Source organism: Odontesthes bonariensis, chromosome 10, assembly GCF_027942865.1.
Source record: "Odontesthes bonariensis isolate fOdoBon6 chromosome 10, fOdoBon6.hap1, whole genome shotgun sequence".
Taxonomy (NCBI): Eukaryota; Metazoa; Chordata; class Actinopteri; order Atheriniformes; family Atherinopsidae; genus Odontesthes; species Odontesthes bonariensis.
The window spans coordinates 7118437-7146396 of NC_134515.1; the positions used below are offsets into that span (position 1 = coordinate 7118437).

General features: G+C 38.3%; 3 protein-coding genes and 1 non-coding gene across 7 annotated transcripts in view; 2 read left to right on the forward strand and 2 right to left on the reverse strand.

The window, feature by feature from the left end:
* Positions 1-494: 494 nt before the first annotated feature.
* Positions 495-566, reverse strand: trnaq-uug (transfer RNA glutamine (anticodon UUG)). Its single transcript has one exon. It is a non-coding gene; the product is annotated as a tRNA-Gln (tRNA).
* Positions 567-3110: 2544 nt separating this feature from the next.
* On the reverse strand, positions 3111-6354 carry LOC142390179 (uncharacterized). Of its 2 annotated transcripts, none has more exons than XM_075475558.1 (2): positions 5046-6354; positions 3111-3549 (listed from the first exon to the last, which is right to left on the reverse strand). In XM_075475558.1, exon 1 carries the CDS (start codon positions 5989-5991, stop codon positions 5353-5355), a length of 639 nt encoding a protein of 212 aa, XP_075331673.1. In that variant the 5' UTR covers positions 5992-6354; the 3' UTR covers positions 3111-3549; positions 5046-5352. The 2 variants fall into 2 exon arrangements, with proteins under 2 accessions (XP_075331673.1, XP_075331672.1); XM_075475557.1 differs by having other exon boundaries at positions 3111-4650.
* A 10251-nt stretch (positions 6355-16605) lies between these two features.
* On the forward strand, positions 16606-21980 carry LOC142390567 (E3 ubiquitin/ISG15 ligase TRIM25). The gene is made up of 4 exons (XM_075476103.1): positions 16606-17419; positions 18227-18366; positions 20160-20327; positions 20612-21980. The coding sequence occupies exons 1-4, from the start codon at positions 16793-16795 to the stop codon at positions 21306-21308; spliced, it is 1632 nt and encodes a 543-aa protein (XP_075332218.1). The 5' UTR covers positions 16606-16792; the 3' UTR covers positions 21309-21980.
* A 322-nt stretch (positions 21981-22302) lies between these two features.
* Positions 22303-27960, forward strand: part of LOC142390568 (MICOS complex subunit mic25a-like) — an 82811-nt gene continuing 77153 nt past the window's right edge. For 2 of the 3 annotated variants that reach the window (XM_075476105.1, XM_075476106.1), the window contains exons 1-4: positions 22305-22516; positions 24899-24992; positions 26406-26520; positions 27076-27220. In XM_075476105.1, coding sequence (XP_075332220.1) covers positions 22373-22516; positions 24899-24992; positions 26406-26520; positions 27076-27220 — 498 coding nt within the window. In that variant the 5' untranslated portion in view covers positions 22305-22372. Of the gene's footprint in view, positions 22517-24898; positions 24993-26405; positions 26521-27075; positions 27221-27960 lie in introns of all 3 variants that reach the window. The other variant, XM_075476104.1, reaches the window with a different exon arrangement.

Here is a 27960-nt window from a genome sequence, read left to right on the forward strand (position 1 = left end):
GAATGCTCTTTTCTTTCCACCTTTCTTGCTGTCTACTTTAAAGCATGCAGGTGTGATACGTCAGATACGACAGTTTTATGAGGAAATAATGTTAATTGTTCACTCTTAATGCCATAAGTCAGCACAAGATCAGGGGTATGATTAAGAGAATGAGTACACTTTGAGAAAATCCAATTGAATATAGTAGAGAATTAAAGTTAACATTTAGTCATTTTCAACATCTACATGAATATTAAAGTCACCCACTACAATGACTTTATCTGTACTGAGATAAAAAAAAATCTAAGAATTCAGACAGAAACTCAGAATAAGGTCCAGGTGACAATGTACAACAACAAGCAAAAGAGGTTTTAGTGATTTCCACTTACAGAAAAACTGATAGTCAGAGATTCAAAAGAGCTAAAACTAACGAGGAATGTGAACATTTAAGTAGATAGGAGTTGATTCATTAATGCTAATTAGGTTTCTCTAAGAAAAAGTAGATAGTTATGATGAGGTTCCACTGAGATTTGAACTCAGATCACTGGATTCAAAGTCCAGAGTGCTAACCATTACACCATGGAACCTTTCTATAGTGAACTGACTTTTGATTTTTACTCAAACTGTCTTTTTCATGGTACTTACATTTGTAAACTTACACATAGGCATTTTTTTCCCATCTAGAGTGATGAGTGCAGCTCGTCATCCACCCCATGTGCACCTGCTGAAAACCTGAGTCCACAAACCAAGCAAACTTAGTAGGTGAGTGAACCTAATCTGCACTCTATTAAAGCGATACTCCGGAGTAGATTCAACCTGGGGTCATTTGAACCGTGATATCCAGCCAAGTAGCCCACCCGCAGTTTTTTCGATATTGGCTGAACATCAGCTGAGTTACTGAGTTATCCCGAATAGCTTCGTACAAGGGTTAATGGATCCTGGCAGTATCTCCAAAATTACCACACTAAAATCACATGCCATGACACCAAACTTCTACAGTAGTACAAATGTGGTCTGTACTCACAAAACGATACATTTGGAAGTTTGAAAATAGTCCAGGAGTTTATTATTATCAACACAAGCCTTTTTCTGCTGCTAAAGCTGCGTCGACACTTCTGGGAGCTGGGACCTTCAAAGTAAGATGAGGGTTGATCTACTACTGTAGACAACAAAGTATATGCTATATTCTACATGTTTTTTTTATGAATTTTTATGTTGTAGAGTTGTGAAATTATTTTATCAATGGAGAAATTGAGCAGCCTTGCTTTGTTGTCTACAGTAGTAGATCAACCCTCATCTTACTTTGAAGCTCCCAGCTCCCAGAAGTGACGTCGACGCAGCTTTAGCAGCAGAGAAGCTATCAGGCTTGTGTTTATAATAATAAACTCCTGGACTATGTACAAACTTCCAAATGCATCGTTTTGTGAGTACAGACCATATTTGTACTACTGTAGAAGTTTGGTGTCATGGCATGTGATTTTAGTGTGGTAATTTTGGAGATACTGCCAGGATCCATTAACCCTTGTACGAAGCTATTCGGGATAACTCAGTAACTCAGCTGATGTTCAGCCAATATCGAAAAAACTGCGGGTGGGCTACTTGGCTGGATATCACGGTTCAAATGACCCCAGGTTGAATCTACTCCGGAGTATCGCTTTAATGACTGAATATTAATTAACTTTATCCAAGTCATCTGAAGTAAAGACTTTCGTTTGTCTGAGAATCCGTGGCAAAGAAGCCAAGAAGAGAGTTGATGGTGCTTTATTCCCAGAGCCGAGTGTTAAAAGCATTTATTGATTTTTTTTTTTTTTTTTTTTTTTTTTTTTTTTTTTTTTTTTACAATGGGATTTTAATCACATTAGTTTTAGATAGCTTTCAACTTTTCCAAGACAATGTCTCTGTGCATCTAACTGCCTTTACAATCAATTTGAATTTTTCTTTTTCCTTTTTTGCCATCAGTTTAGTTGGAACAGTTTACACCATTATCCTACATACCTTTACAACACTTTTCTAATCATTCTGTAGTTTTTCAGGGAAAAAGACGATCATAAAACCCATTAAGGTCAATGTAAAGTTACAAGGAAACACCAAAGTAGATCATGATCCAAGCCATATATGTCACTCACTATCACTGTTTTGTTCATTGTTGTTTTTTATTTGTTTTTTTGTACATTCTTCATAATCGCATAGAGAAGCTAGATTCACAGCAGATTTCCTAACAGACATCACCAGACTTAAGAGTATATTGAATATGGCAGAATATCAATCATTTGATTAATTGCTAATGAATTAATTTGAAATTAAACATAGTCAGTATGGGATTGGTGGAAGGTAACTAAGTGCATTTACTCTTTAGTACAAGTTGAGGTACTTTAAGTATTTTCTATTCAGCGTAAATGTTATTTTGTAAAATTTAGATTTTCGGTACACAAGAACACATGAAGTACTAATAAAATATGACACTCATTTATTAAGCTTCTAGACTGTACATACAAGTAGAGCCTAAACATTTAGTTTAAAACACCATAAATCTACTTTGTTTTAAAGCAAAAATATTCCTAATTACACGAATACATGGTGGTTTTCTGTTTTGTTTCTTTATCTGTTTATCTTCATATCTATTTAGTTATGGTGTTACTTTTCATGGAAAACAGCAGAGTGATTTAGCATGATATTTATTTGGGTGCCCACCTCTAAACTAAAGATAAGAATTTATTTTTCATTCATAAATTGTAAAACCCTTTTAAGTTTGCTCATATCTTAATATGTCAAAGCTTTAATGATTAAGCTATGACTAAACTATCAGGATACACGACCTGAAGCCCTCTGTTGCTCAGCTGAAAAGATTCAACTATAGCATATAATTTAGGTCCAAACAGGCTATAAATATTCTCTGAGCCCTTAATTGCACATTAACTTGTTCTTTTTGGAGGAATTAACTGTTCCTGAATGACCAGGCCTAAGCACACAGACCTCATTAAAAGAAACAAGACCATGGGAAGGAAGGAGGGAGGGAAAGGAAAGGAGACAGTTTAACAAGAGAGACGGGAGACAAAGAGGGTGGGGTGGCAGAATAAATCTCAGCACTGTTTGTCGCCATGTTTTGGTTAAAAACTGCAAGAACTTCAGGAGAAGTTTGAAGATAGTTTTATTCATCAGACAAAAATGTGAACTTCTGCCTGCAGTATCTCTACCATATGTGCTGTATCACTGAAACTTTATTGCAAAGCATCAAACTGTACATACTTCTCCATAAATGGCACAAAAGTCAACCAAACTAATCCGTCTGTCACTGAACACCTGCTTTGAATACAGAAACCTTAACAGTGATGGCTGTATTCTAGGTTTCATCAGAATGATATCCTGACAAAGACGTCACAAAAATACAATTTCCAACTTGTTTCTTCTCAGTGAATGACAGCTCTTTGTTGCGTCTGGCTGTATCCGGATCAAAATGTTTTTAAATCATTCTTAACTAAAGGTGAGGTTTCCATTCGCATCAAATTCCATGTGATTAGAATGGTAGGAAGGAGTAGAGATGTTTGAGATCACACTCAGTTAATTCAGCAGCTGGAAAGACAAAAAGGCAGACATGTTACTGCAGAGACGTTGGAGATCACATTTGAACATGTTCAGCTTTGGATGTTGGGCAAATTAAATCATTTCAAATTCCAGCTTCCTGCTAACTCTTACACGAATGAGGGGTTGTATGGCTCTCAAGGTACCACAGAATGGAGATAAATCCTTTTTTTTTTGGAACAAATGTAGTCATTTTTAAAGAGAAAATAACATAGTACTAAATTTCTGATTCGTTACATTTTAGCACTCCAACATGTGCTGGGACTGCTTTTTTTCTCTTCTGGCCCAGAACTGAATTCTTTTCAAATGTCAAATGTCTTCTAACATGTCAGTGAAGTTAAGCCTTCTGAATCCACACTGCACTGACTGTGGGGCTCAGTAAAAGAGTTCATAAGTCTTCATAGAAACTGGAAACATTAGCTACCTCCATGGGACATTCTAATGATAGGTTGCTGGTCCTTGTGCATTTTGGCAATGGAGGAAGAAATGGTTTGTCATGGATATATTTTGGAACCAAAGAGCTCGTTGGACTCAGTCTCTTTGAAGCTTTCTTGTTTCTTGTTGCTGCTTTATGCTGTTCTTTTAAATGCCTTGTCTTTATGTAAAGCACATTGAGTTGCCTGTGGTATGAAATGCGCTATATAAATAAAGATGCCTTGCCTTGCCTTGCCTTGTTTAAATGAATGCTAAACCATGCCTGTTATGTTTGTTTGTATAGTTTCAGATCTCTTTCTTGTGAAAAAAAAAACAATATAGCTTTAATAATACAAAAAGATACCAAAACATTTATGACTTGAAATGACAAAAAAATATAGCTGGGTAATTTTTTCAACTAAATACAGAGGGGAAATTAGCATTTTTTAAAAGAGTGGGTGCATGCACACAGCTACACCTATGCATATGTCCACATTTGTGTGCATAAATCAGCTCTCACCTCCTCCATCACTCCCTGTGGTTTATGGGAGCTCAGTGGGGAGCCACATCAGCCTCCCCTTTGATGATGACACACATGATTCATGGCTTTTAGAGACCGTTTGTTTTCATTACGCCTCCACGTCAGTTCGCTGTAGCTGTATCACAGTTTCGTGCAACCTAAGCAAATTTTGGCAAGATTGAGGGGGAAAATATTTCAATGGGAGAGGTTTTTTTTTTGGCACTAGAAGAAACAAAGGAACTTGGTTTTGGCAAAAAGAGGAAAAACTGCCCATGGCTCCTTTTTCCTCTGTTTCTTTGGTTCAGAGGTGGTCAGGGACTCATAAAATGTCAGAATTTTGGAAAATTGGGAGTTGAGAGAGTACAGAAAAGTCAAACGTTTAATATCTGTTTAGTCTTTCCAGTTCTGCCTTTCTTCTAATCCATCCTGCACATTCTATAAAATCTGGGTTTCATATATTAAACACAATCATGCACTTGCTATCTCAAAGCAGAAATAAAGTTAAATTAAGATATCAAATCTAAAGTTTAAATATGGCTCATAGTATTCGTACCTATGATGATGGTAACACTGATCATCATTGCAGTGACAAAATCAAGTGTAATGATGGATGAACCCAGTTGTCGAGCTTCAGAACCTGAGAAAGCTGATGGGTCAGAGGGCTCCAGCACATTTAGCCTTTCTGTCATGTGGAGGGAAAGATTCAGACAGCGAGTACTTAACCATCAGGTTCATAAAGATGAAAAAATGTTGAAAGCAGACTGGTGGCTTTGTCTCTTACTTGTCCTGTCCTCCATTGTGATCTATGTAAACAGAATACATATATATAACAAAAACCCCTTTAAAACTTTGAAATGCAGCTATTGACCAGCAGACATAGCCGACCAGGCTCCCTCCATCCTCCAGACAGAAAAGGCATAGCTCAGTCTCTCATGAGCTAGATAGTTACATCCAGCAAGCTTACTGTCCATCTCATCACTCTGCAGAACTTGGTACAGAAAGTCAATGTAGCGAGATGCCAGCCTGAGGGTCTGGATTTTGCTCAGTTTGTCAGAAGGCAGCGTTGGGATAATCTTGCGCAGTGAGGAAAAAGCTTCATTCAGAGACTGTGTGCGCTGGCGTTCCCGGATGTTGGCGATGACCCGCTGAGCATGTGGATCCTCAAGGGCTGAGAGACCGCCAGGACTGTGACTGGAGACAGGAGACAGTGATGGGCCCGAGGAAGGTGATCGATGCTGAGGGCTCCTTTTGATTTTCTTCTGACCAGCTGGGCTGCTGTATATCTGAATGTCATCCCCTGGCTTGACTTTGTCATTGTCTGCTGATGTGGTGGGGTTGACTGTGGTAAGGTGATCCTCCATCTGGCGTTTACGCCCGGTGACCCCAGGTGTTGCTACGACGACGGGGCAGGTATTAGAAAGAGGTCTTCCAGGATTCTCTTCGCTGGAAGCCACCCCTCCCTCAGGGTGGTCATCATTAGACGACTCCTCCTCTCTCATGCTTGGCCACGTTTTTCTTCTTTCCCTCTTTCTTACCAGAGTATATCTGTCAGTCTTGAATTTCTCCAGTTCTTCCTCAGTATGTTTCCTTTTTTGTTTTTCTCAGAAATGTTTCCCCTTTTCTGTTTGTCTTGGGGCGCTCCTTCTGTTGCTTTTTGGGTTTCTCTGATCTTCTGCTGTTTCCTTGATCCTCTCCATCCAACTTGTCACTGTATCACATCTTAGCGAGCCAAAATGGGACAGGAATCAGTGCTCAGTTTTGGATTCTTCACCCAAACATGTGGGAAAAAAAACTGTCAAAAATCACTCCCAGTCTCTGTGGGTGTAAGCTGCATTAGGAACCCGGACTGTTTTTATGCCCCGTTCCCGTAGCAGCATGTGAGACAACGGCAACATGAATCTGACTTTTAAAAGGGAGGTGACTGTGAAGCTTTCAGCTGCCCTCCCACCTGGTTCACTGATTGGCTCAGAAGGCATTTTTGGAAAACTATGCTTAAGACAGCAGGAAGAAAAAATTCTAAATGATTGGTCAGATTACAGCGGTGAGGAGGAGACCAGAGTTTGTCATACAGCCAACCAAATCGAACAGTTGTGACGTTTGCTTCTTGTTCTGAAAGTTGCCTGAGTTTATGGGTTCCAGATTTCCTCCAAAGCACGGCACTACCATCCCCCTTTCGCTGAATGGTAATCTCTCCCCTTAACAGTTCAGCACCGTCATCGGTTGGCTTTCAAAATACTCCAGTGATAGAAGAAAATCTGAGAATATCGAGCTCCTCAAATGTTTTTGTCTCTGCTGTCAAAGTTGAGTTAAGTTTTCTTCCCATCGGGTGATTCTTCCTGCTTCATATACAGTGAAATGTGCTGATTTCTTTTTTATTTTCTCTTCGAAACAAAACAATGCGAGTAATGTTCAAAGCAAAAACAAAGTCACTTCACTTAGATTTTTCTAAGTACAGGAGAACAAATTTAGTTTGACAAGCATGCGTTCATTTGTTGTACAAAAAACAAAAGATAAATTAATTAAAAGAAGCAATTAAAGGGAATCTCTTGGAGTTAAGTTCCACAATAATGGTCAAATAAATCTAAAAATGTGTATTTTATTTTTGGTTTTTTTAAAAGATATGAAGCTATTTTTGAAGGACACATGAGAGAATGATTTTCTGTTGTTGTTTGGGAACTTCACTTAATGATGGCTGAGCAGCATCCAGCTTCTGCTAGAGCCTTTTCAGTCATTACAAATGTTTGAAATTGTTTATGTCGTGAAAACCTACTTATCATTTGTGTTGTTTTTGTATTCATGACTGAATGAACTAATCTCAAACCTGGAAATATATATTGTAAAGAATATTTTCCAAAAGATAAAGGCCAACCTGTTATAATCAAATTGAAGATGAACTTTACAAATATTGTGCAATGTGGAAAAACGATATCAAAGCTGGCTTTTACCACAACGTGAACTATGACCTCCAAAGACACATCATTAGAATTAAAACAGAGTGTTCTTGCTTGTGAAACAACAGAGACAGTGTGTTTTATTTTATTGGCAGTGACTTGGCTGCAGTTTCCAAGCAGAGACCTGGAGGGAGGAAAGAGCTGGCATTCAGTCAGCACTGCAGCACTGAAGTCTAATCACTGCATTAAGGAAAGACTGAGTGCTGTGAATCAGAGGGAGGCCTGTGGGACCTTTGTGAAACTTTCATCCACTAAGCTACATGTAGATTTCTCCTCGGTCCTGGTCCAGAGTGCACATTGCTCCAGCATGGCCTACAGCCACACCTCCACAAGAGAAGAGTCTATTGTTAGCAGTTTGTTTCAGAGAAGCGACGCTTCCCTCAGATGAAAACGTTAGTCAGACTGGTTTTTGACAGGCTCCGTTAGGAAAAAGAGCTGAAAAATGTCTTCCTCCTGTGTACTCAAACATGGCGCAAGTCCACATTAAAAAGAAAAACCTCTATTGTCTAACCACAGACAATAACATTTCTTCTGTGCACACACGACTGCTCAGTGTGACAGTATTGCTTTCTTAGCCACATAATTTGTTCAGTTTATTTTAATTTACTTGCCTGCATGTGCAAATAAGCTGCACACGTAACTGCTTTTCTTGTTCCAGTGAAATAAGCCTCCATACATTGCCCACACACAGTACTCCAGGATTGTTATCCCAATGTGAACCTTTTCTCTGCTTCTATATTGAGATTATCTACCTCAACAGGTGCTCATTACAGAAACTCAGAGCTATAAATCTGGATTTGCTTTATGCTGGCTGTACAGTTAGTTGAAGGGAGGTGGCAAAAAGGAAGCTCTAGATTTCTGAAAAAGTTTCGGTAAAGTTCTGAAAACATTTGTTTTAACTTTACATTGATTTTAATCTATGTTTGCTTTGGGCTGCACGGTGGTGTGGTGGTTAGCACTGGTTCCAGGTTCAACACCCAGCTGGGGGCTTTCTTTGTGGAGTTTGCATGTTCTCCCCGTGTATGCGTGGGTTCTCTCCGGGTACTCCGGCTTCCTCCCACTGTCTAAAAAATCATGCATGTTAGGTTGACCACCTGCTGGTGGTGGTCGGAGGGGCCGATGGCGCCGGTGCTTGGCAGCCTCGGCTCCGTCAGTGTGCCCCAGGGCAGCTGTGGCTACAATACAGTAGTCTGCCACCATCAGCATAGCACTTTGAGATTCCGTATGAAATGAAAAGTGCTTTACAAATGTAATTGATTATTATTATTTGTGATCTCATATTTATGGGTTATGTGGGATTTGCATTAGAATTTGAACTCCTTGTTTTGTTTGTGATTCAGTCTCCATTTCGTGTCTTGAAACCAGAAATATCTGCAGTGTGCAGTCTCTGTTTGTGTGGAACATTTTTTCAACACATGTATCTTTATAGGCTATCTTTGACCAGGTATTTTATTAACTAAACCTAACAAAGTCGCTTTGGTTTTGAGAGACCCATAATTGTGGAATGTTCCTTTAAGAAAACATTGATTACATAGTGTCAGTGATGTCATCAGATGGCACCTCATGGGTTGGTAGACCAACTCACTGGGACGATTTTCTGAGCTCTTTCATTTCATGTCTCCCAAACTCTACCGTAATGTTACGAGTTGTGTAGCTGGTTTTTTTGTCCATGCATGTGTGTATATTCAACTCAGCCGCTGTCTTTTCTTATTCTTGTATGAAGTTTTCATACACCGCAATCATATCATTTCCAGCTCTACCATTTAGTAGACCACATTTTTCAGTGACTTTACCACATCTTATCAAAAATATGCCCGAGCCATTTATGCCACTCACATGTTTATGTTCGCACAACTCAAAGTGAGTCTGTTATGCCATTACTTTTCCAAATATTGAAGCTTTTAGTATGAAGCGACAATTCAACCATTGTTTTATAAAAATTTTAAAAAATCAGTCTAATTATTCTTGGCGTAAGGAAAGTTAAAAATGCAAACAAAAATGTTTCCACTCCTTTTCCGTATAGTGCGAACATTGAAGGGGTAAAAGAGTGTACTGAGACCGTCGCATATACCCACATGAGCCAGTGGCTTTGGTTGCCTTTTAGCAGTTTTCAGCTGTACTGATTAGAAATGCAATTACGTGACACCAAAGCCAAGGAGTAGCTGCTGAAGTGAATACAACATGTTTAAAGGGAGATTTTCACTGAATTGTTTTCTTTTCTATTCATACATTTATTTTTGTCCAACCTGAAATGTAATTTCAGGTCTAATTTAAGACCCCTAATGAACAATGACTGCTGTAGTTTAATAAAACACCACAGTCAAAGCAGGGCAACAGGACAACAGTATACACATGTGAGACCAGAGCTGCTTTGACAAGAGTGTAGTTTGCTACAGAATTAGAAAAAAAAACATAGCCCTCTGAAAACGTGGTGGTTTGTCATTTTTACCAACTCTATCAACAAAATGCCGAGCCACGCTTTGTAGAACTTTCAAAGACCACTTGTGATGGACAGGTCCACACTAAGATTTTTGTTGTTAATTAGGCCACAAACAGATATTAACACTCCTGTCTGTGCACTGTTCTTTGCAGATCATCACGTTTAAGGAGACTTTACTGATTGGATGAAGTCAAGCCAGAAAAGAAATGTTACAAATGAGCAGCTTTTTCTGAAGAAAAAGGCTGTTCCCAGAAAGACACCTGTTGAGGACTGAGTAGAGGTAAAACATTACAATAAGGAACACATCATTTTAAGTAATTACCACAGAATGAATGAGAATCTAAATGTTGTTATACCATTACTTAGGGGTAAGTACCCAATGATTTGGTAATGATTATTTATTAAATCTTTTTGTTTATGATGTGTTTAGCAAATTTAGTTTATTAGAAAATTAACTGAAAGCAGGCTGAGAATCATGACTATGCGCTAAAAGTAGCTTATCATAGAACCTTTTATTCATTTGTCACCCTTCAAAACACACAAAGTGCTTTACAATAAAAAAGAACATAAAAAAACATGAATCAAAGCTTAAGATATTTTAGTAATTATAATTACAAACTATTAAGAAAAACCCATGAGACCCATAAAAGTGCGCAGAAAGAGAGATAAAAGATGCAGTATAAAGACACATCGTCACATCAGTTTGATCATTATCAATACAAAGCATTTTGAATGAATGATCAAATTCATAGTAACTCTTAATACTCAGAAATATTTACAACATAAAGCCTGACTATAGTTTACAATCCAACTCTTGTAGAATGTAGTATACACAAACACTCCCGTGCAGAGATTGCTGTTAAACACCATGAATCCTTTTCATCTTCTTTTCTTTCAACATCAGACGGTGCGGCTTCTCTTTGGGCAATGGGAAACCTGTGATGGATCCCAACTATTTACAAATCACAGCTGTCTTAAAGCTGGTTCTTGGTTTGTAAAGATAAATATCTCTGAGCTATAGGAGTGATAGGAATAAAGATATCAGATCTTGATATAAACACACACCGATTTGACAGAGAAAGGAGAAGGAGGTGATTTTTTTTGCTCACAATGCTTTATGTGTGCCTGGAAAAAGAAAACGGGGCCTTGTCTGTTTTAACTTCATGCTCAAATGGGAACCATGCATAAATATTTCTAGCAATGAAATGAGACAATGTTATCACATGGAGACCTTGTGTAGGTATATTTAGCCATATTTAGATAGATAGATAGATAGATAGATAGATAGATAGATAGATAGATAGATAGATAGATAGATTTGCATCATGGATGTGCAGCCGACAAATCTGCAGCAACTGCGTGATGCTATCATGTCAATATGGACCAAAAAGGGGGTCCAACCTTTTACTAGCAAGGTGTACCTAATAAAGTGGCAGGTGAGTATTGCATCATTGCATCCACAATAGTGATTTGTATTAGCCAATATTATATATCCATTATTTCTAATATATTATATATATGTATATATATTTATTATATTTAGTATGAGTGCATAATATGCATATATGATATGTATAGTATATATACATATGTGTAATTAATAAGTGATTTATACAGTTAGCTGTAATGGTAACTGATATCTATTTCCAAAAGAAACACAAACATTTGAAGTAGTAGACTTATACAGTTTACCCCCAAATATATTGTTTTATAAAAATCCTGCAGGTCCTCCAGTTTCTCCAGATTTTCACAAGATGGCACGACTAGTTGCCATAAAGCCACAATAACCATATTCACAGAGACCCAGTGCTCAGTAGTGTCTGGAAATGAAGAGGAAACTCACCAGTGTTAGACTCAATCATTGTGAGGCGGCTCACGGGCGATGGCTTGGCGCTGTACTTTTGAGCTCTCTGATATTATTCTAATAAGAATCCTCCACCTGATACTCCCAGCTGCTGAATTTTTCAGTCTGGTGGAAATCTGGAACTTCGACATTCTTTACAGGTAATCTGCCCAGTTATGATGACTAAGATTCTTTGTGCTACACTTTTGCTGTTTATGAGGCTTTAATACCCAATGAAGATATTGGTCTATTCAACACAGTTTCTGAACTAGAATAGCTCACCGGCTGCAGTATCTAACTGAGTTATAACCAAAATATGACCTTATTAAGAAAAACAAAGAAAAATTATGCTGATGCTATCAAAACGCCTAAATTAGGTAAACGGAAGATAGTGGAATTTAATTGTTTCACTGTCATGACACTCAAAAGGTCACCCACTGATATGAACCCAAACAGGAATAAGAAGGGCAAAGCTTTGTGAACGGGATTCCACAGAACAGAAACAAAAAGCACAGCTTTTCTCAGCATGCCTTGCAGAGCCACATTCCCAAGCAGAGATTTTAAAGAACTGTTGTGCAACCAGAAATGAGGATGGAAAGTCTTGGGTTTTTGGAGAGGATCACATCCCTATGCCAAGAACAGAAGGAAATTGTGGATTCAGGCCATTAAAAGGTTGATTGGGGCTCTGATAGCCAGCCAGTGAAAGTCTCTGCTGTGTCCATTTTGTCTCAAAATGCAAAACTTTGATCACATCTCATAAAACTGTCATGAACTGCTAATAAAAAGAACATTATGTATAGGCATCTAAGGATTTATATGTGTGCTAATAATCCTCTCTATAAACACTGGACTTGACTTGGCTCACTTAGACAAATCTAAAGTCCATTCATGGTCCAGAATGATGTAAACATTTGGAAATTTCTCACTAACGTATCAATCTGGAAATAGTTACAAAGGCTTCGGAAGTAATCTGTGTCGACCACTGTCCTTGTTCTGAACATGTTTGCTTTGACTTCCTGAGCCCTGTGGCACCAACACTGTTGCTGCTGTCATTGTCAATTAAGGAGAGCGTGAACAAAAAAACACCATTATAAAAAAATCATTCACAAGTGTCAGCTTACATTTCACACAATTAAAACTCTTAACCCTAAAATAACATTTTATAACTGAGTTATTTAGTTGTTGACACAGCAAGTGTCATATTATATACATGTACAGCAAGTGTTATATTGTTGGGGAATTTCCCAACAATATAAATTTACCATATCAGTCATAAATGTCTTTCACGTTCCTGTTTCCACTTCACGTCCTCCATCCATACAACTTGTGACAGCACATTAACTTGTGATAAGTTGAGATAAATCAGAATTTTCCTCTGAGGCTGAGATACAAATCTCGATATATCCCTCATTTAATTCTGCTTTTCATTCCTCGAGCACAGTGTGACACAGGTTCCAAGATGTACAATGGTTCAGAGAGTTCCCACAAAACAGGAACCGCAGAATTCTTTTCAGGTGAACCAGACAGTCGAAACATTTCAAACAATTTATTATTGAACTGATTTAGAATAATTAATTGATTTCATTTTTTTGCATTGCATCTTGGAAGCTTTCATTATACTCTGTGTTATGGATCAAATACTCTTTGATCAAGAATATCAATTTGAGGGCATTTACAGTGAATTTTAAGAAAGGGTTTAGGAATCGTGGATCTTTTACATGTAAAATCCTTCTTTTTCAGGAGCCCAAGGTACACAATTAAATTAAAAGCTATTTTATTTGCAACAAAAAACAAAAAACCCTTGCAAAAAGAGGAAAAAGTTACATGTGCATCGAAATACAGGTGCATCAACAGAAACATGAAGTATGCATGCCTGTATGCTTACTCTATACACACTTCCTCCATGCCAGGTTGGATCTCCGTGAATCAAGTGATCGTTTGACCGATGAAGATCCATGTTGGATTGAACCACCTCCGTCAGACTCAGTAAGTGTGCAGCCTTTCTTAATTTTCTGAACAAAAAAAGGCCCCTTCACAGCATCCAGCCATGAAAACCCTCTCCAGCAGGTAGGACTATTATCATAAAAAACTTCACAAAAGGTAAAACAGGGGGTTCTTGACCTGAAGTGTTCATCATCATCTGTAAAATATCAGCAGTGTGATAGCACATGCTTACATGGCCAAGAAACCAAGGGTTTTTTAAAGTTTAAACAGTGGAATATTCAGTTTTTACTGAATATGACCGAGATTTCCAGTTCCCCTGTCTGTCTGCTGTCATGTTGTTCACACTAGGTCCCCAGCTTATCAGTACTACAGCTCACTTGGTCATCCCTCTCTTTGATCATTAATGTCTTTAAAGTTACAGTTAAGTTGATAACTTCTGCTAAACTTATATTTTTGCAGATAACAGTGAATTTGGACCTGTATTCTTACATTTGAGGCACACTGATGGTTTATATAACAGTAAAAACAAGAGAGCAACAAAGAAATTCATTTGCAAAGATTTTGGTTGTAATGTCTCTAAAAGCCAAGACTCAGACGCTCTGACGTGATGCTAAATGATGAGGGGGATAAGTGTTTATTATGTGAGAGAGGAAGGGAGAAATTTGAGTCTTTTGCTTTGATTGCCAACACCTCATAAAAAACTTAATGTAGCTCATAGGTCTCAGAGAGTATCTTAAAAGGTTTTCTTACCTGCAATTTACAGTTTGCAAGAAAACTATACTGCCTTCTGTTGTACATCATCAAGGCTGTTGTCAGCAGTGCAGATGAATTCTCTTTCAACTCACACAGATGTTGCAACCTTGGTGCCTCTCTGGCTGAGTCCAAAATGACATCAAATTTAATTTATTTGACAAAAGCTATGAATGAATGAGTATAGGTGGGAGGGATTATAGATACTTTGATATTAAGTTAACTTATCTCAGTGGGTTGCAGGAAGGGTGTTTTTGGCTTGGCTCTCAGTGTGCTGTTCAGTCTACGGTGTGAGATGTTGTGCCTCTAGATGAGCTTTAGAATATATTTTTGCACGGACCAATTGCAAAGGGCTTGGACAGTAACAATGTTGAAGATCAGGCTCTCCGTGTATTTCAAGAACTGAGATGACGTAAATAACGGGGAGGAACCAGGAAAGAATGGCTTTGCATAATAGTAAAAATAAATGAAAGCAGCAAAGGAATGCATTTGCAAAGTTTATTTTTCATTTGTATCAAAGCTAAGTGCCTAATGTCTCATACTTCCCAATATTATATCAAATGTAAGACAAGAAGGATGGAACAACTTCAAAATTTGGGACTTTCTGGAAAGTTATATGGTTTAAAACTGAAAATAGAACAGATCCAAATGTTCAAAATTAAATAGGAAATGGGCTGGTGGCAAAAGTGAGCTTAACTTAGTCATTTTGCAAACAATGCACCTCTAGCATAGATCAAATATTCAAGCAGCAAACACTGAAGCTTACAGATGTTCTCAGAAAAAAAAAACCCAGGGCAAATCGTGGGAGCTGGAAAAAAAGATCGAACAGTAAGTGGTGGAAAATACATAAGAGACTAAACATATAGCCTGTTCAGCCACAGGAAGTTGGTAGGCTCAGTGTTAAGCTGAGAACAGACACATGCGACCTCTGGTGGAGGGAATTAGGTAAAGCAAGAAGGGGAGAAAAAAAACAACAATCACTCGAACCATAATCTCTTCCTGGTCCATTCCTGCTCAGGGTCACAGAGATAACAAAAAAAGATAAAGTCCAAGATAAAATAACTGAGAACCAAACCAAAATCAAAGACCAGAAAACATAAAGAAGAAAGTTAATAAATAGAAGAAGAAAGTTAATTCTCAGGATGGAGAGGATCTTTTTTTTTATGTGCTGTACATGTCACTGAAAATGTTCAGTGATGTCATGACTGGGCAGATTTCCAACTGTAGTTTCTCATAAATGCTTGAAGAACAGGATCAGCCAGTATCTAAAGCATTAAAAAAAGGTATCCTAACAAAGAGGATAGATCAGAACATCATAGTGAGACATGGCAGCCGAATCCTCCAATAAAATAATGGAAAAATGTGGTGCATATCAATGATAAAGCATTATCATTCGACATACAAATTGTCCTTCACAACATTGAGATACATTATGTGTACGAGATGGAATTAAGTCCTGAGTGCCTTCAGTAAACGCAGAAAGTTATCTATGGTGTATTTTGTCAAACAAAGATTTTGGATACAATCCCTGCTTTCAGCAAGTATTTTGGAAACAGATGCTGCCACCACTCAGACTGCTGATTTTAAAGGGATCCTTTCATCAAAACGCTTTTCTTTTGTTCCCACTTGAACTATTGTCAGTTGGTGACTTTGATATCATGCCTAAAAAGTCCCTTCAGCCCACCGCTTTAATAAAGTATGAGAGCACTTAAGGAGGTGGAAAATCCATGAGCTTTTTCTGTCTCGCTGGTGTTTACAGCCAACAGGAGACAGAAGTGTATGAGTTTGGCTGTGTACAACATCACCTTCCCCCATTTACTTTATATTCACACACTGAAACCCAACAAGATGTACTTTTTTCAAGCCAACAGTCAACCACCGTGTTTTTTCCTTTGAGGAGTATCATACCCCTCATGGGTTGTGGAATGGAGCTGATTGAAGAAAACTAACAATAAGCCACAATAATTTCCAAACTTGGAATACCTTGTGCATGTGTCACATTTTCTGGAATCCTGTCAATTTTTTTAGCTCTGTGGTTTTCAGAAAACAAGGTTTTTGACACTTTATTTACTTCTTAAAATGTTCCAAGACTTTGTGTAATGTATTTTACTGTCAACAGTAATCTCTATGCTGGTGTGGCTTCCCAGCAGCACAGATAAACGAGCCACTTGGATTGGAATGTCGTCCTGCACACATTTGGAACCACCTCCTGCCATGACATGTACAGTGTAGGTGACTTCCTTCTTGCTTTGGATATTATCTGTCAGCTCTCATTGCTGCCACACTTGTAGGTCTGCTCGATGGGAAGTTAAGATCAGAAAGAAGAGCTGACAAGAAAAATAAATGACAAATAAGAAGCTACAAAGCTCATCATGTTTTTATCAAAACGAGAGGAACAACTCGCTCTGGAGCTCAGCTGTCCCATCTGCCTTCAGCTCTTCTGTGACCCAGTGGTTCTCCCTTGTGGGCACAACTACTGTCGAGCTTGTATCTACAAGAATGTCGACACCGCTGACATTACTGGCAAAATGCTTCCACGTTGTCCAGAGTGTCGTGAAGAATATCAGGGTGTGGAATTCTTGCCGAAAAACTTCAAACTCTGCAGCATCATCGAGGGTTACCGAGCCACTGCACCACAACTGGAAGAGCAGCCTTACACCGAGCCGGAAAGTACGGCAGTTTTGTGCGACCACTGTATAGACAACCAGTCGGTAGCTGTGAAGACCTGCCTGAGGTGTGAAGTGTCACTGTGCTCCGGGCACCTGCAGAAGCACCGTGAGAAGGAGTCATTTAAGACGCACACTTTGGTGGATCCCTTGAAAGAGGTTGCGGTCAAAGGCTGTCCCGTCCATCAACATCCCCTTGAGTACTTCTGTTCCGATGATATGACCTCTCTGTGCGCCACATGCTTCGTAGAAGGTCATCACCAGAACCATGATGTCCTCACCTTCAGTGTGGCTGAAGAGGAAATGCGAAGAGCCCTGGAGACCCGCAACAAGGTAGGTTTGTTGATGTTATTGACACCAACCTGGTTTTCATTCCACACTTATTTTGACTCATGAGTTTTGAGTCATACCGTAACATTAGTGACATTAGGAATTTTAAATTGCTGCTAATAAAAAAGAAAGATGGCAACAATTTGTGTTTCGTAGCAAATTTGTGAGGCAGGATTAGTTAAAAATCCCAAAATGTGAAATCTGTCGGCATACAAAGCAATTTTTTTGTTATACAGCAGGGTGATATAAAAGGGGAAAACCTCAAGTGTTTTTAAGGTGTTAAGACGTAGATTCCCTCACTGTAAAGATTTATTGTTATACTTTTATTTATCAGTTGTCTGTACACGGACAGTAATAAAATCATGTTGTAAAATTATATTGAACTTATTTCCCAGGCTTGTAAATCCCACAGAATAAATCATATTGAAACATAGCACAGATTGCTGAGTAAAGGTGACAGGGATGTAATTTCCGACTATGTGAAACAAGGTAAACGGAACACATAAAGGAGTTTAAAAAAAAGACTGCTTACTATCAGGTTCACCCACATTGTGTTCTGTAAAGGATGACTGAGAAGAATAGACACAAATCAAATCTGACTGCCAGTGGTACGGTGCAATGACTCAATTCCATGTCACATATTCAAATCACAAATTTCATCTCTGCAGAGAAGTGCAAAGTCATCCTTCAAACTCTGCATTCATTACTGTCTTCTTAATGTTCGTTCAGCTTGAAAACATGCTCTTCCAGATCCACCTTCTGTTGTGTTTAACAGAAAGGATCTCTGACATTTTAAATGGGCGTGTGCAGGTGATTTCCAGTAGACTGCAGCTGATAGAGAGTCTCCTGCAGAAGACAGCAGAGGAGAAGGGAGCCTCTGAGGCGGGAGGAGACAAAATGGTCAACAGGGCAGTCTCACTTATGGACAATATGGCTGCACTAGTGGACAGGTAAACACCTGCTGATGTTCATATACTCAATTTTAAAATGTTTTAGTCGTGCAAATGATGATGAAAATCAAATCAAAATCAAATGTTGGTCATTTCAGGTAGATCCGAACTATATTTACTGGATAAAGAGGTTGCAAAAGTACACAGAATCTGTCTTTACTTTAGCAAAAGAAAATAAAAACATGGAATATTGTAAAAAAAAAAAAAACAGAAAAAAACAAATACCAAACCAAAAAACCAAAACCAAATCCTTGATTAACCGTATTGAAAAACTGATCCAACACTTTCACTTTATCAAAGCTAAACATTTTTTTTTAAGTAGAAAGTTAGCTTTTTCACTTTTACTACACACATACAGGTTTTGACTGGTACTTTATTTATTTAAGTTAAAAAGAAGAGAGCTATTTGTAAAGTTAGTTTTTGTTTTTTGGTTCTAGTTGTACATTTAATTTGCTAATTATGAGTAACTTTATATGATTAATTTCAGCGCTTTATTGGTTTTCTTTTTTTTTTTTTTTTCATTGTTTTGAAATAAATAATCAGAAAACGGAAGAATTCATTTTGGACATTCATCTTCTTTTGCCTGCGTTAAACCACATCCCCCATGGTGCATCAGTGGCCTTTTGATTTAGTTTGGTTTAAGTTTAATTTGTTTTTTTATGGACAAATGGTCACTACAAGAAGGACATTTTTATCAACTGTTTCTCTGCAAAGCTAACCCATCTTTAGATCACAACATGACTTTACGTATAGTCAACATTTTTAAAATTGCTGCTCTGAATCTGCTCCATCTACTTTACTTATCTTTTCTTATCCACGTCTCTACTCACAGACATTGAATTTCAGTTTCCTTCTTGTCCTTTTAGTTATGTTACATCAAACTCTCTTCCATTTCTGTTGTGTGCCAATGGATATACTAAGAGTTGAGATGAATGAATATGACTATTCCATCCATCTAAACTGAAATCAATTTAAAACTCATGTAAACATGTAAGCACATGTTTGTATAAAATGTCACCAGATGGTCACTTTTTTTTTTTTTTAAGATTTATATGAGTTATTTAAAGACAAAGGTTTTATGGTTCAGGTTTATGCACTTAGAAGTAGAAATCCACATATATATACCCCTGACTGGCATGTTTATTTGAGCAAAGATAAGGAAAATATATTGGACAATCAACTGATAAGTAGACAGAGTCCAATTAACAAGAAGCCTACGTGCGATTTACAGTTGACTGTGTGTGTTCTTTCCAGCAGCAGTTCAAGCAGTTTATACTTGGAGAGCAGGCTCAACCACTCAAAAAGTAACTGATACCGATTAAAAAAAAAACTTTGCACATCAAAGTTTTAAGTAACGATTGTACTTCTATCTCACCCTCAAACATTTCAGTAGCCTTATTCAGACTGCCACATAGTTGACACACAGAGAACATTTAGGTTTAAGATGAACAAAATGCTGGTATCATTGACATGGCATGATATTACAATATTCTGAGTGTGTACTGATTTTTAAGGACATCTATCCAATAGTTGATGGAATGTTGTAATAAATACTTTGCAGTAGGCGGAGTCAAGTTGAGTGACCACTATTTAAATATGTGATAAAAAACGAGTGATAAAATCCCATCACTTTGAAAGTTTACAGCTTTAACTTACCGTACATGAACACTGCTGTGTCGAACCAAGTGTGAGTAGTAATATTCAGCATTAGCAATGCTTGTTCGAAAGATTAAATAACTGAAATGGATATGTGTTCATTCTATTTCAACATCCTATTTATGTGTTGTTTTCAGCCACAGGTACCGTCTGTGTACACTCTTGGAAGAGGAGAGAGGCCAGCGCCGAAAGAGCTGGCAGCGTGGAGTAAGCTCCCTGGAAGAGCAACATCAGCAGCTACTGGAGGCCCAAAAGAATGCCACACAAGCCCTCAGTGAGACGGACCCATGCATCTTCATACACAGGTACAACAAAAATCTGGTTAAAATACCCAAATCTTCGTTGCCTGTACCTGTGACATGTGTAATGACAATAAAGTTGAATATAATCTAGTCTAATGACCTGCTACAGCAAGTACAATTGTCTGTTTACATTGATGAAACACATATGCAACATGAACGTATACTTTACAGTATGTGCTGAGTATTTCGCTGACGTGGAAAATTTATGCCATATGTAAAGATATATACACCTATTGGTGCAGTTTCCATAATTACAGGTAGAGGATTTTTTTTTTTAATCTTTCCAGATTCAAATTGTCTGAACAAAAGATGAGAGACGTCCTCACAGGCAGCATTGACATCCAGTCAAATGCTCCACTCAACATCAAGCGTCTCCAAACAGGCCTGAAAACCCATGACTTCCGCTCAGAAATGATCCACTTCCTGGATTCTCTTCATATCCTCCTAAATCCCCTGGAGCTCACATTCAACACCTCCACTGCCCATCCCAGCTTGATAGTGTCCACTGACCTGCACACAGTCAGGAGCAGCTCCACCAAGCAGTCATATCTAGAGCACCCAGAGCGTTTTACATCCGCACCTCAGATCCTGTGCAGCCAAGGTTTGTCAGGCGGCCAGCATGTATGGATGGTAGAGGTGGGGCCCAACTGCATGTGGTCTCTGGGTGTGTGCTACAAGAACATCCCTCGCCGTGGCGACCACAGTCGTTTAGGGCACAACTCTGTTTCCTGGCGACTGCAGTGGAAGAACGGCAAGCTGACGGTGTGCACATCCTCCAGTAATACGGCTCTGGGGGAAACAGCCTTTCAACCTGTCAGGATAGAGATTGCACTTGACTATGATGGGGGAACATTAACGTTCAGCAGCATCAAAGGGCGCAGAGAGCACCTTTACACTTTTAAGGCTGTTTTCAAGGAGATGGTTTTCCCAGCATTCAGTATTCATTCAAATACAAAAGAGTCCTGGATCACCCTGATTGCATAGTGGGATGTGAGCACAGCTTTTAACGTTGAATGTCTCCTGTTTATTTGTGGCCTAACAAGTCCTTTTGAACATATTACTTTCGTTCAAATGTTGGGATGGAAATTAGTCTCTGGCAGGTCATTCAACATGCAAATTCTGGTGTGAGTTATTTTCTCAAACAATATGTAATATGTTGCTGTTGAGCTGCTTAATTCAGAACTTCGAGTCTGACATGAAATCTTAGTAACTGGGAAAGAAAGGTTTATGTTTATGCATTTAGCAGACGCTTTTATCCAAAGCAACTTACAAATGAAGGTTTTATAATGTACTTTAAATACATGATTAAAAAAATTGTTTATTTACTCTATAGCATGAATAAGTTATAGAAAGTCAAACTTTTAATCATAAAAGATGATTTTTGTCCCTAAACTCAATTTATTATTCATGATTAGGGTGTTTTTATATAGTATGTAGATTCATAGAGTAGTTCCAGAGATCATCCAGCTTTGTACATTTTTTTTTTTACCCGTTTTCTTTTCTTTTTTTTGTCTACCTACAAAAAAGATACCTAAGATGTTTTGCCTTTTTTTTTCTTTGTACACAGTAAATATTGACCTACGTTAACACAGACCTTTAAGGCTGAGCTTGACACTTGCTTTGTGTTTATGATACAAATAAACTTTGATGGCAATATTTTTCTGCGTTTGTGTTTATTGTCTAAATGTCCGTGTATCCATAGCTGTATGGAAAAGTGTGGCGTGTTGTGGTATGTTTGGTATATGATTGGTTCTTGGCTGTTCATTCATTCTAGGCGCTTCAGTGTGTGAGAGCACGGTTGCCAGTTCCGTCTATAAACCTGTAAACAAATATCAAACAAAAACGTAAACGTCGCTTTAAAATACAAAAATATACATCGTCTCAAAACATTTTCAACTATTTGTGGCATTTGATTCATCCACTAATATGAAACACTGCTCTAGGTTTTACACAAATCTGTTAAAAGGGGGATTATTTAAAACGAGTCAGGCAACCTGTATTCCATCTGTCACACATTCTGTCATTGGGCAGGACATTAACAGTAGTTCATGATACTACTATTATTTCCCTCACGGTCATTGAAAAGCTACCGTCTAACACCAGAAGGCATGGGCTCGGGAGAGAGTACGACCAGAAAAGTGTCGTTTGGTGTCGATGATGAAGACAGAGTCAGAATTCTCCGTGGAGTCAAGGTAATGCTAATTTAGCTAGCGATTGATAAGCCATGCTAACGTTATTTTAATGCTGATGCTATCGCTCACTGGCTATTAGCATGTTGCTCCACAACACACGAAGTTATCGATTCATTCTGACCTTAAAAATAACGTTAAGTCTACAACCCACGAAGCAACAGCTGAAGCATAGAGGATGGAAGGGATGCAGGGGCTGGGTCAGGTGGCACTGAAAAGTGCCAATTTCAAGTGCCAAGCTCCAGTCGTAATACGCTAGTTTTGGGAAAACACATTGAGTATCAGCCGAACCAAACTATGTAGCCGATTATTTACGGAATTTAGCAACCAAAAAGGTCTTGTGGTGAATTCGGCGAAGATACTTTCAACCTAACAGCACCAGATTAGTTACAAATGACACACTTTCCAGAATTCACATACTGTTTGGCTAGCAGATTTATCAGTGATTCGTCCAGTGAGTAGTTTCAGCGAGAGGTGAAACAAACGTAAAAAAATAACTGCTTCTCTATTTGAAAATATCAGATTCACGGCTGATGCATCGCTAAACCAAGAAAATGTTTGGGTTAAATTTCTTAAATGTCAGGAGCGGATATGTTTTCTTTTCTAAAGAGACTTTAAAATGAACAGATTTTGAATGAAGTTTGGTGTGCTGTGTCAACCTTGACCGTGCTGCTTTCGCGAGGAAGTGTCCATGTCGGAATTCTGCTTTAACATAGTAATGCACTATGTTTTCGTGGCCCAAATATCCCTCATAGTCAAAAACGATATTTGTGTTAAAATAAGCTTTAGGATAGCGTTCAAATGTTTTTTTTTTTTTTTAGCTAGAAAAGATACTGATAAACATTATGCTAGGTGTAGACATTTCATTTTAGGGGGTTATGTGTTGTATTTTAAATGCATTGTTCTATCTTAATCTTTGGCAAAAGTTCTTCTAGCTTTGCAGATTTAAAAAAACAACAATATTTCTTTACATTGACATTTATTTATTTATTTATTTATTAATTTTTATCAATATTTTATTCATTTTCAAACAGACACAGAACAGAGAACATACATGACAGCAGAGGCAAGTAAAAATAAAGTGACAAAGTGAATAACACATGGAAAGAGAGACAAAAGACAAGTAATAATAATAATAAAAAATAAATAAATACAGAAATAAATAAATAAGCAGAAATAAAACAAGCAAAAATAGCAATACTATAATGGACCTGTCATGGGAAGTTCTAAGAGAGTTTACAATTCAGACATTATACATGGAACAGGGACTGTGCAGCCGTATCAATAAAACAAAATCAGCACATGAGAAAAAACATTAGGGGGACACAGAGGTGCCAAGGGGGCGCCAATCCACATTGCAGCGACCTCTACGTATTAAGTCTGCTACATGACCCGGTAGGCGGGTTAAGAAGGGAGCCCACAGCTTATCAAAATAACTCTCATTACCCTTTAAAACTGAGCTCAGGCGCTCCATTGGCAGTTGACATTTATGATATATATAATTGTTGTTTTTGCTGAAGTCATTTGATTAAGGTTCTCATCCAGTCGAAGTGTTGTAAAGTTGTTCTCTTGTTCATTGTGAAGAACAGTACAGTGGTCTTTTGAACATACCAAACCTCTGTTTTTAGAGGAGGTCAATGAACTAGAACTTTTAAACTGTACTGAACTTTTTTCTGTACAGCACTTTGGTCAACTGAGGTTGTTGTAAAGTGCTTTATAAATAAAATTGGATTGGATTGGAAACTAGCTTTTAATTCTGAATTGCCACTTGCAATTATATGATTTGTGCAGCTGTTTCCTGTGAGTGCATTCATACTCAGAGTTTTAACAAGCTTTGAGTCTAATTTCCAAATTTCCCATGCAATGTGAAAGTACCTTCAGCCATAGTCACTCTCCTGTAAGTGGAAAAAGTTAAGTATAGTAACTGGTTTAATGGAAAAATGAACCAGGCAGTTAATGAGTTTGTAGTTCTATCACATCCATGCTGTCAGGCCTGAAAATGTCTGCAAAAACGGTAAATCTTACTGATAATCCTGTTTGCCAACCCTGGTTGCACATTCAAATGTCTTGAGTCATAGAAACAGTGAGTCACTCAATGGTGCTGCCCTCTTTTTGGTGTTGCTATGTTTAACGCTTTCCTTGGACAAACAGACACACACACACACACACACACACACACACACACACATGCAAGCTCCCAAATAAAGCATAGCTGCAGTGATCCTGTTTTTTTTACTTGGACTTAAAGGTGCTTGTCACTTAAATAAAAGTAACACCATTTAATTCACACGGCATTCTTCTTTGACTGAAGAGGTTTTAGGCTGATTGTTTCAGTTTTGTATTTGTGGCCTACACGTCTCAGTTTTCTCTTTTTTCCCCTGTTAGCTGTCAGAGGATGTGCTTCAGAGGATGAAAGGAGTCGCCAACATTGCTCCAGAACGCTCATCTACATCAACCTCAACCCCTCAGAAAGACAAAGGTATTGTTCACCTCAAAGTATCCCCTAACAAAAAAAAGGATTACTGAAAGGCTAAATGTTATATGTTAGTCTGTGAACAAAACTGATGTTGAATGAGTTAACAATGGTCAAATTTTTGCCAGATGACCACAAGAGACATAAAAAAATAAAAGGTAAGGTAGCTTATAATTACTATAGAACATCCCAAAAACAGCTTATTCTTACACAGATGCTAATTTGCATACAGTTTTTGTTTGGAAGAGGCTGCAGTTAGTGAATGAGCTGCTGAAAAGACGCACAGATAAGCAAATGTTTATGGTGGCTTGTCTGCAGCCCACTGAATATGCTCTCTTTTAGGGAAGGTTTCCCATTGAGAAGTAATTGCAAAATGCCTGAAACTACGATCGACTGTTGGAGTGAGCTGCAGCTTGTGAGCTTCTCAGATTTTAGAGATTTCTGAGGAGTTCAGTTTGTTGGTTCTCAAGGTCTCAATAGACTGTAAGTCACCCTGCTCTGTAAATGTAAGAGAAAAATAAAACAACATTTTATCCCTAATATGAAGATTTGTCTTCAGTAGGACAGTAATTCACACACTTAGCTGCTTTGAGTCACAACAACCTGGGGTCAGATAAGTAAACAGTGCATACAGAAAAAAAGACATGAATGTGTTTTCCTCCACACAAAGTGGAATTTATAAAGAAAGAATGCATGAGGTGCACATGTGTGCACCTCATGCATTCTTCAGGCCAAGGTTGACTTGTTTTTACAGCAATGTAACCACGATATGAGTTGGAGACGGAAAAGGAGTCCCCATACATTACTATAGAACCAAGGAGTTGGCAAACCTTATCCAATTTCTAAGGAGGAAATGCAGATTATTGTGATGTTTTCATAGTTTATCCTTTTCAGAAGATGGGAATTCCAAAATCCCAGTTGTTGTTGAAAGTAGTACTTGCATTTGGCAAAATTTGTGTGTGTCACAAAGTGCTGGGAAAAGTTTGATGGGACGAAGCGGAGCAAATAATGTCGAAACATGTTTACATGATGCGACGAATATCAGAATTCGCCATGTTGCTGAATAATTTATTGCTTAGTTGATATAAGGCCGTATTTGGGGGAAGGTAATCAGAAAATGCTGATTCTTATTCAGAGTGAGGTCTTACTATCTGATTATTGCTGTTCATGGAGATGTAGCCTGTGAGCTGTGTCTCAGTACTTCGTTTGGTCTCAGCTTTGAGACCATTACTAATCAGTGTTCACATTAAAAAAAAAAATGGAATCGTTAACTATCGGTACAATTAACCTGTACTAATTAATCTGTAACACGTAATGCTAATCTGGAGTAGGGTTTATATCTACAGTACTGCTGTAAATCACTATATTATTATTAATAATTTGTTCACTTTTGAGTGTCTGTTATTTTTGGGTCATCAGGTGCCTCTCGTAGTGCGAGCTCAGACTCCCAGCCGAAGCAAAGCCCACAGCACCGGGCCCAAGCCAGCAGCCAGTCCAGCAAACCAGCTTCCTACGTCAAGGAGGAACAGAAGAGGTGGGTTACAGGTTCAGCTGAACGACGGGACTTACGTCTGTTGTAAACACCTCTGCTATTTGCTACTGAGACATCACTTACCATACAGAGATGATCGGGATTCTTTTTTTGGTCTTTATATAACTCCGTTTGTTTTGGATATAGTCACATTGGAGCTTCTTCTGAAACTGTCTGGACTGACTGCAAAGTTAGCAAAACTATCTTTAAAGAAAATGTAAAGAAAAATGACATTTGATATGATATTTGGTTCCAGCCTTCACTTATTGTAAACGTGATGCATAGATCAAAACTGAATTGCAAATGTCTTGTTACGCTATTTAAACAAACCAACTATGCTTGGCTAATGTATCCGAGGAGATTGGTGTTACCTTCTTTGCTTGTTTGCGATATTCTAAGGATCTGTCAGGTCTTAAATCTGGTACACGTTGCCCCCTTGTGGACATATTTAAATCATTTGATGTGTCTAATCAGAAGGGTTAAGCAGAAAGTGACTGCAATAGGCAGTGAATGCAGGGATTATTTGTGTAAATATTTCTTCATGGTACTTATTTTTAGGTTTGAACGCCAGCAGGCGATACTGAAGGATGAGTTGGCCAAGATGGCTGAAAGAGAGAGGGAGGCAGCGAAGGAGGAGATTGCTAAAGCCATGAGCCGGGAAAGACAACATTCACGGCAGGAGGCTGACAAGGCCAAACAACTGGTACAGACACACACACACACACACACACACACGTGTGTACATATCAAACATGTTTTAACTTAAGCTGAAGGTTTGGTTGCTTTTCATCTCGTCAAATTGCAGTGATGGCTTTGGTAAAGCTTGTTTATCAAGGTCAGTCAACAGAGTAACTTCACTGAGTTTTTCAGCTTTGCTTTGACGCAGTCAGACGTTGATAAACCTACTCATTAATTTTGAATTAGAAGATGTGTCCATTTTTTTTTTTACTGATATTTTAAGTGAAAGCAGGCCTGCGCAATGATCCTCTAATTCCTGATGAGAACTGGGAAAAAGAAAAAGAAAAGTTCAAGATAAAAAAAACAAAGGTCTGAGCACTGACATTATACAGCCATAATCTGGACAGGTGTTGCCCGGAAGCTAATTTTGTGTGGGAAAGAATGAAGTCATTCATGAATGAAGATGCACTCAGTTCTAAAGCATTTGACACGGAATGTTTAAATGTCTTCAAAGTTCAGTGAGTGCCTTGCTGTCAGTCTTTAGTCAGCAACTTTTTCAAACCCGTAGTTTATTTTAGTCACAAAAATGGCATCACATCGATTTATGTGAAGATGAACTCGGTCACGGGCAATAAACGGATGTGTGTCACAGGTCAAAATAAACCAGCCGTGCAGCTTAGTGACACATGATATGATACATGCCGTCTGAACATTTGTTACCCCACACACTCACCTGCACAGAGCTATTGTTTCTCTGTAAACTCT

Coding starts and splice junctions, on each gene's coding strand:
- LOC142390567 (XM_075476103.1), top strand. CDS start 16,793: ATGTTTTTATCAAAACGAGAGGAACAACTCGCTCTGGAGCTCAGCTGT. Junction 17,420..18,226: donor CCCTGGAGACCCGCAACAAG/GTAGGTTTGTTG, acceptor GGGCGTGTGCAG/GTGATTTCCAGTAGACTGCA. Junction 20,328..20,611: donor CCATGCATCTTCATACACAG/GTACAACAAAAA, acceptor TAATCTTTCCAG/ATTCAAATTGTCTGAACAAA.
- LOC142390179 (XM_075475558.1), bottom strand. CDS start 5,991: ATGAGAGAGGAGGAGTCGTCTAATGATGACCACCCTGAGGGAGGGGTG.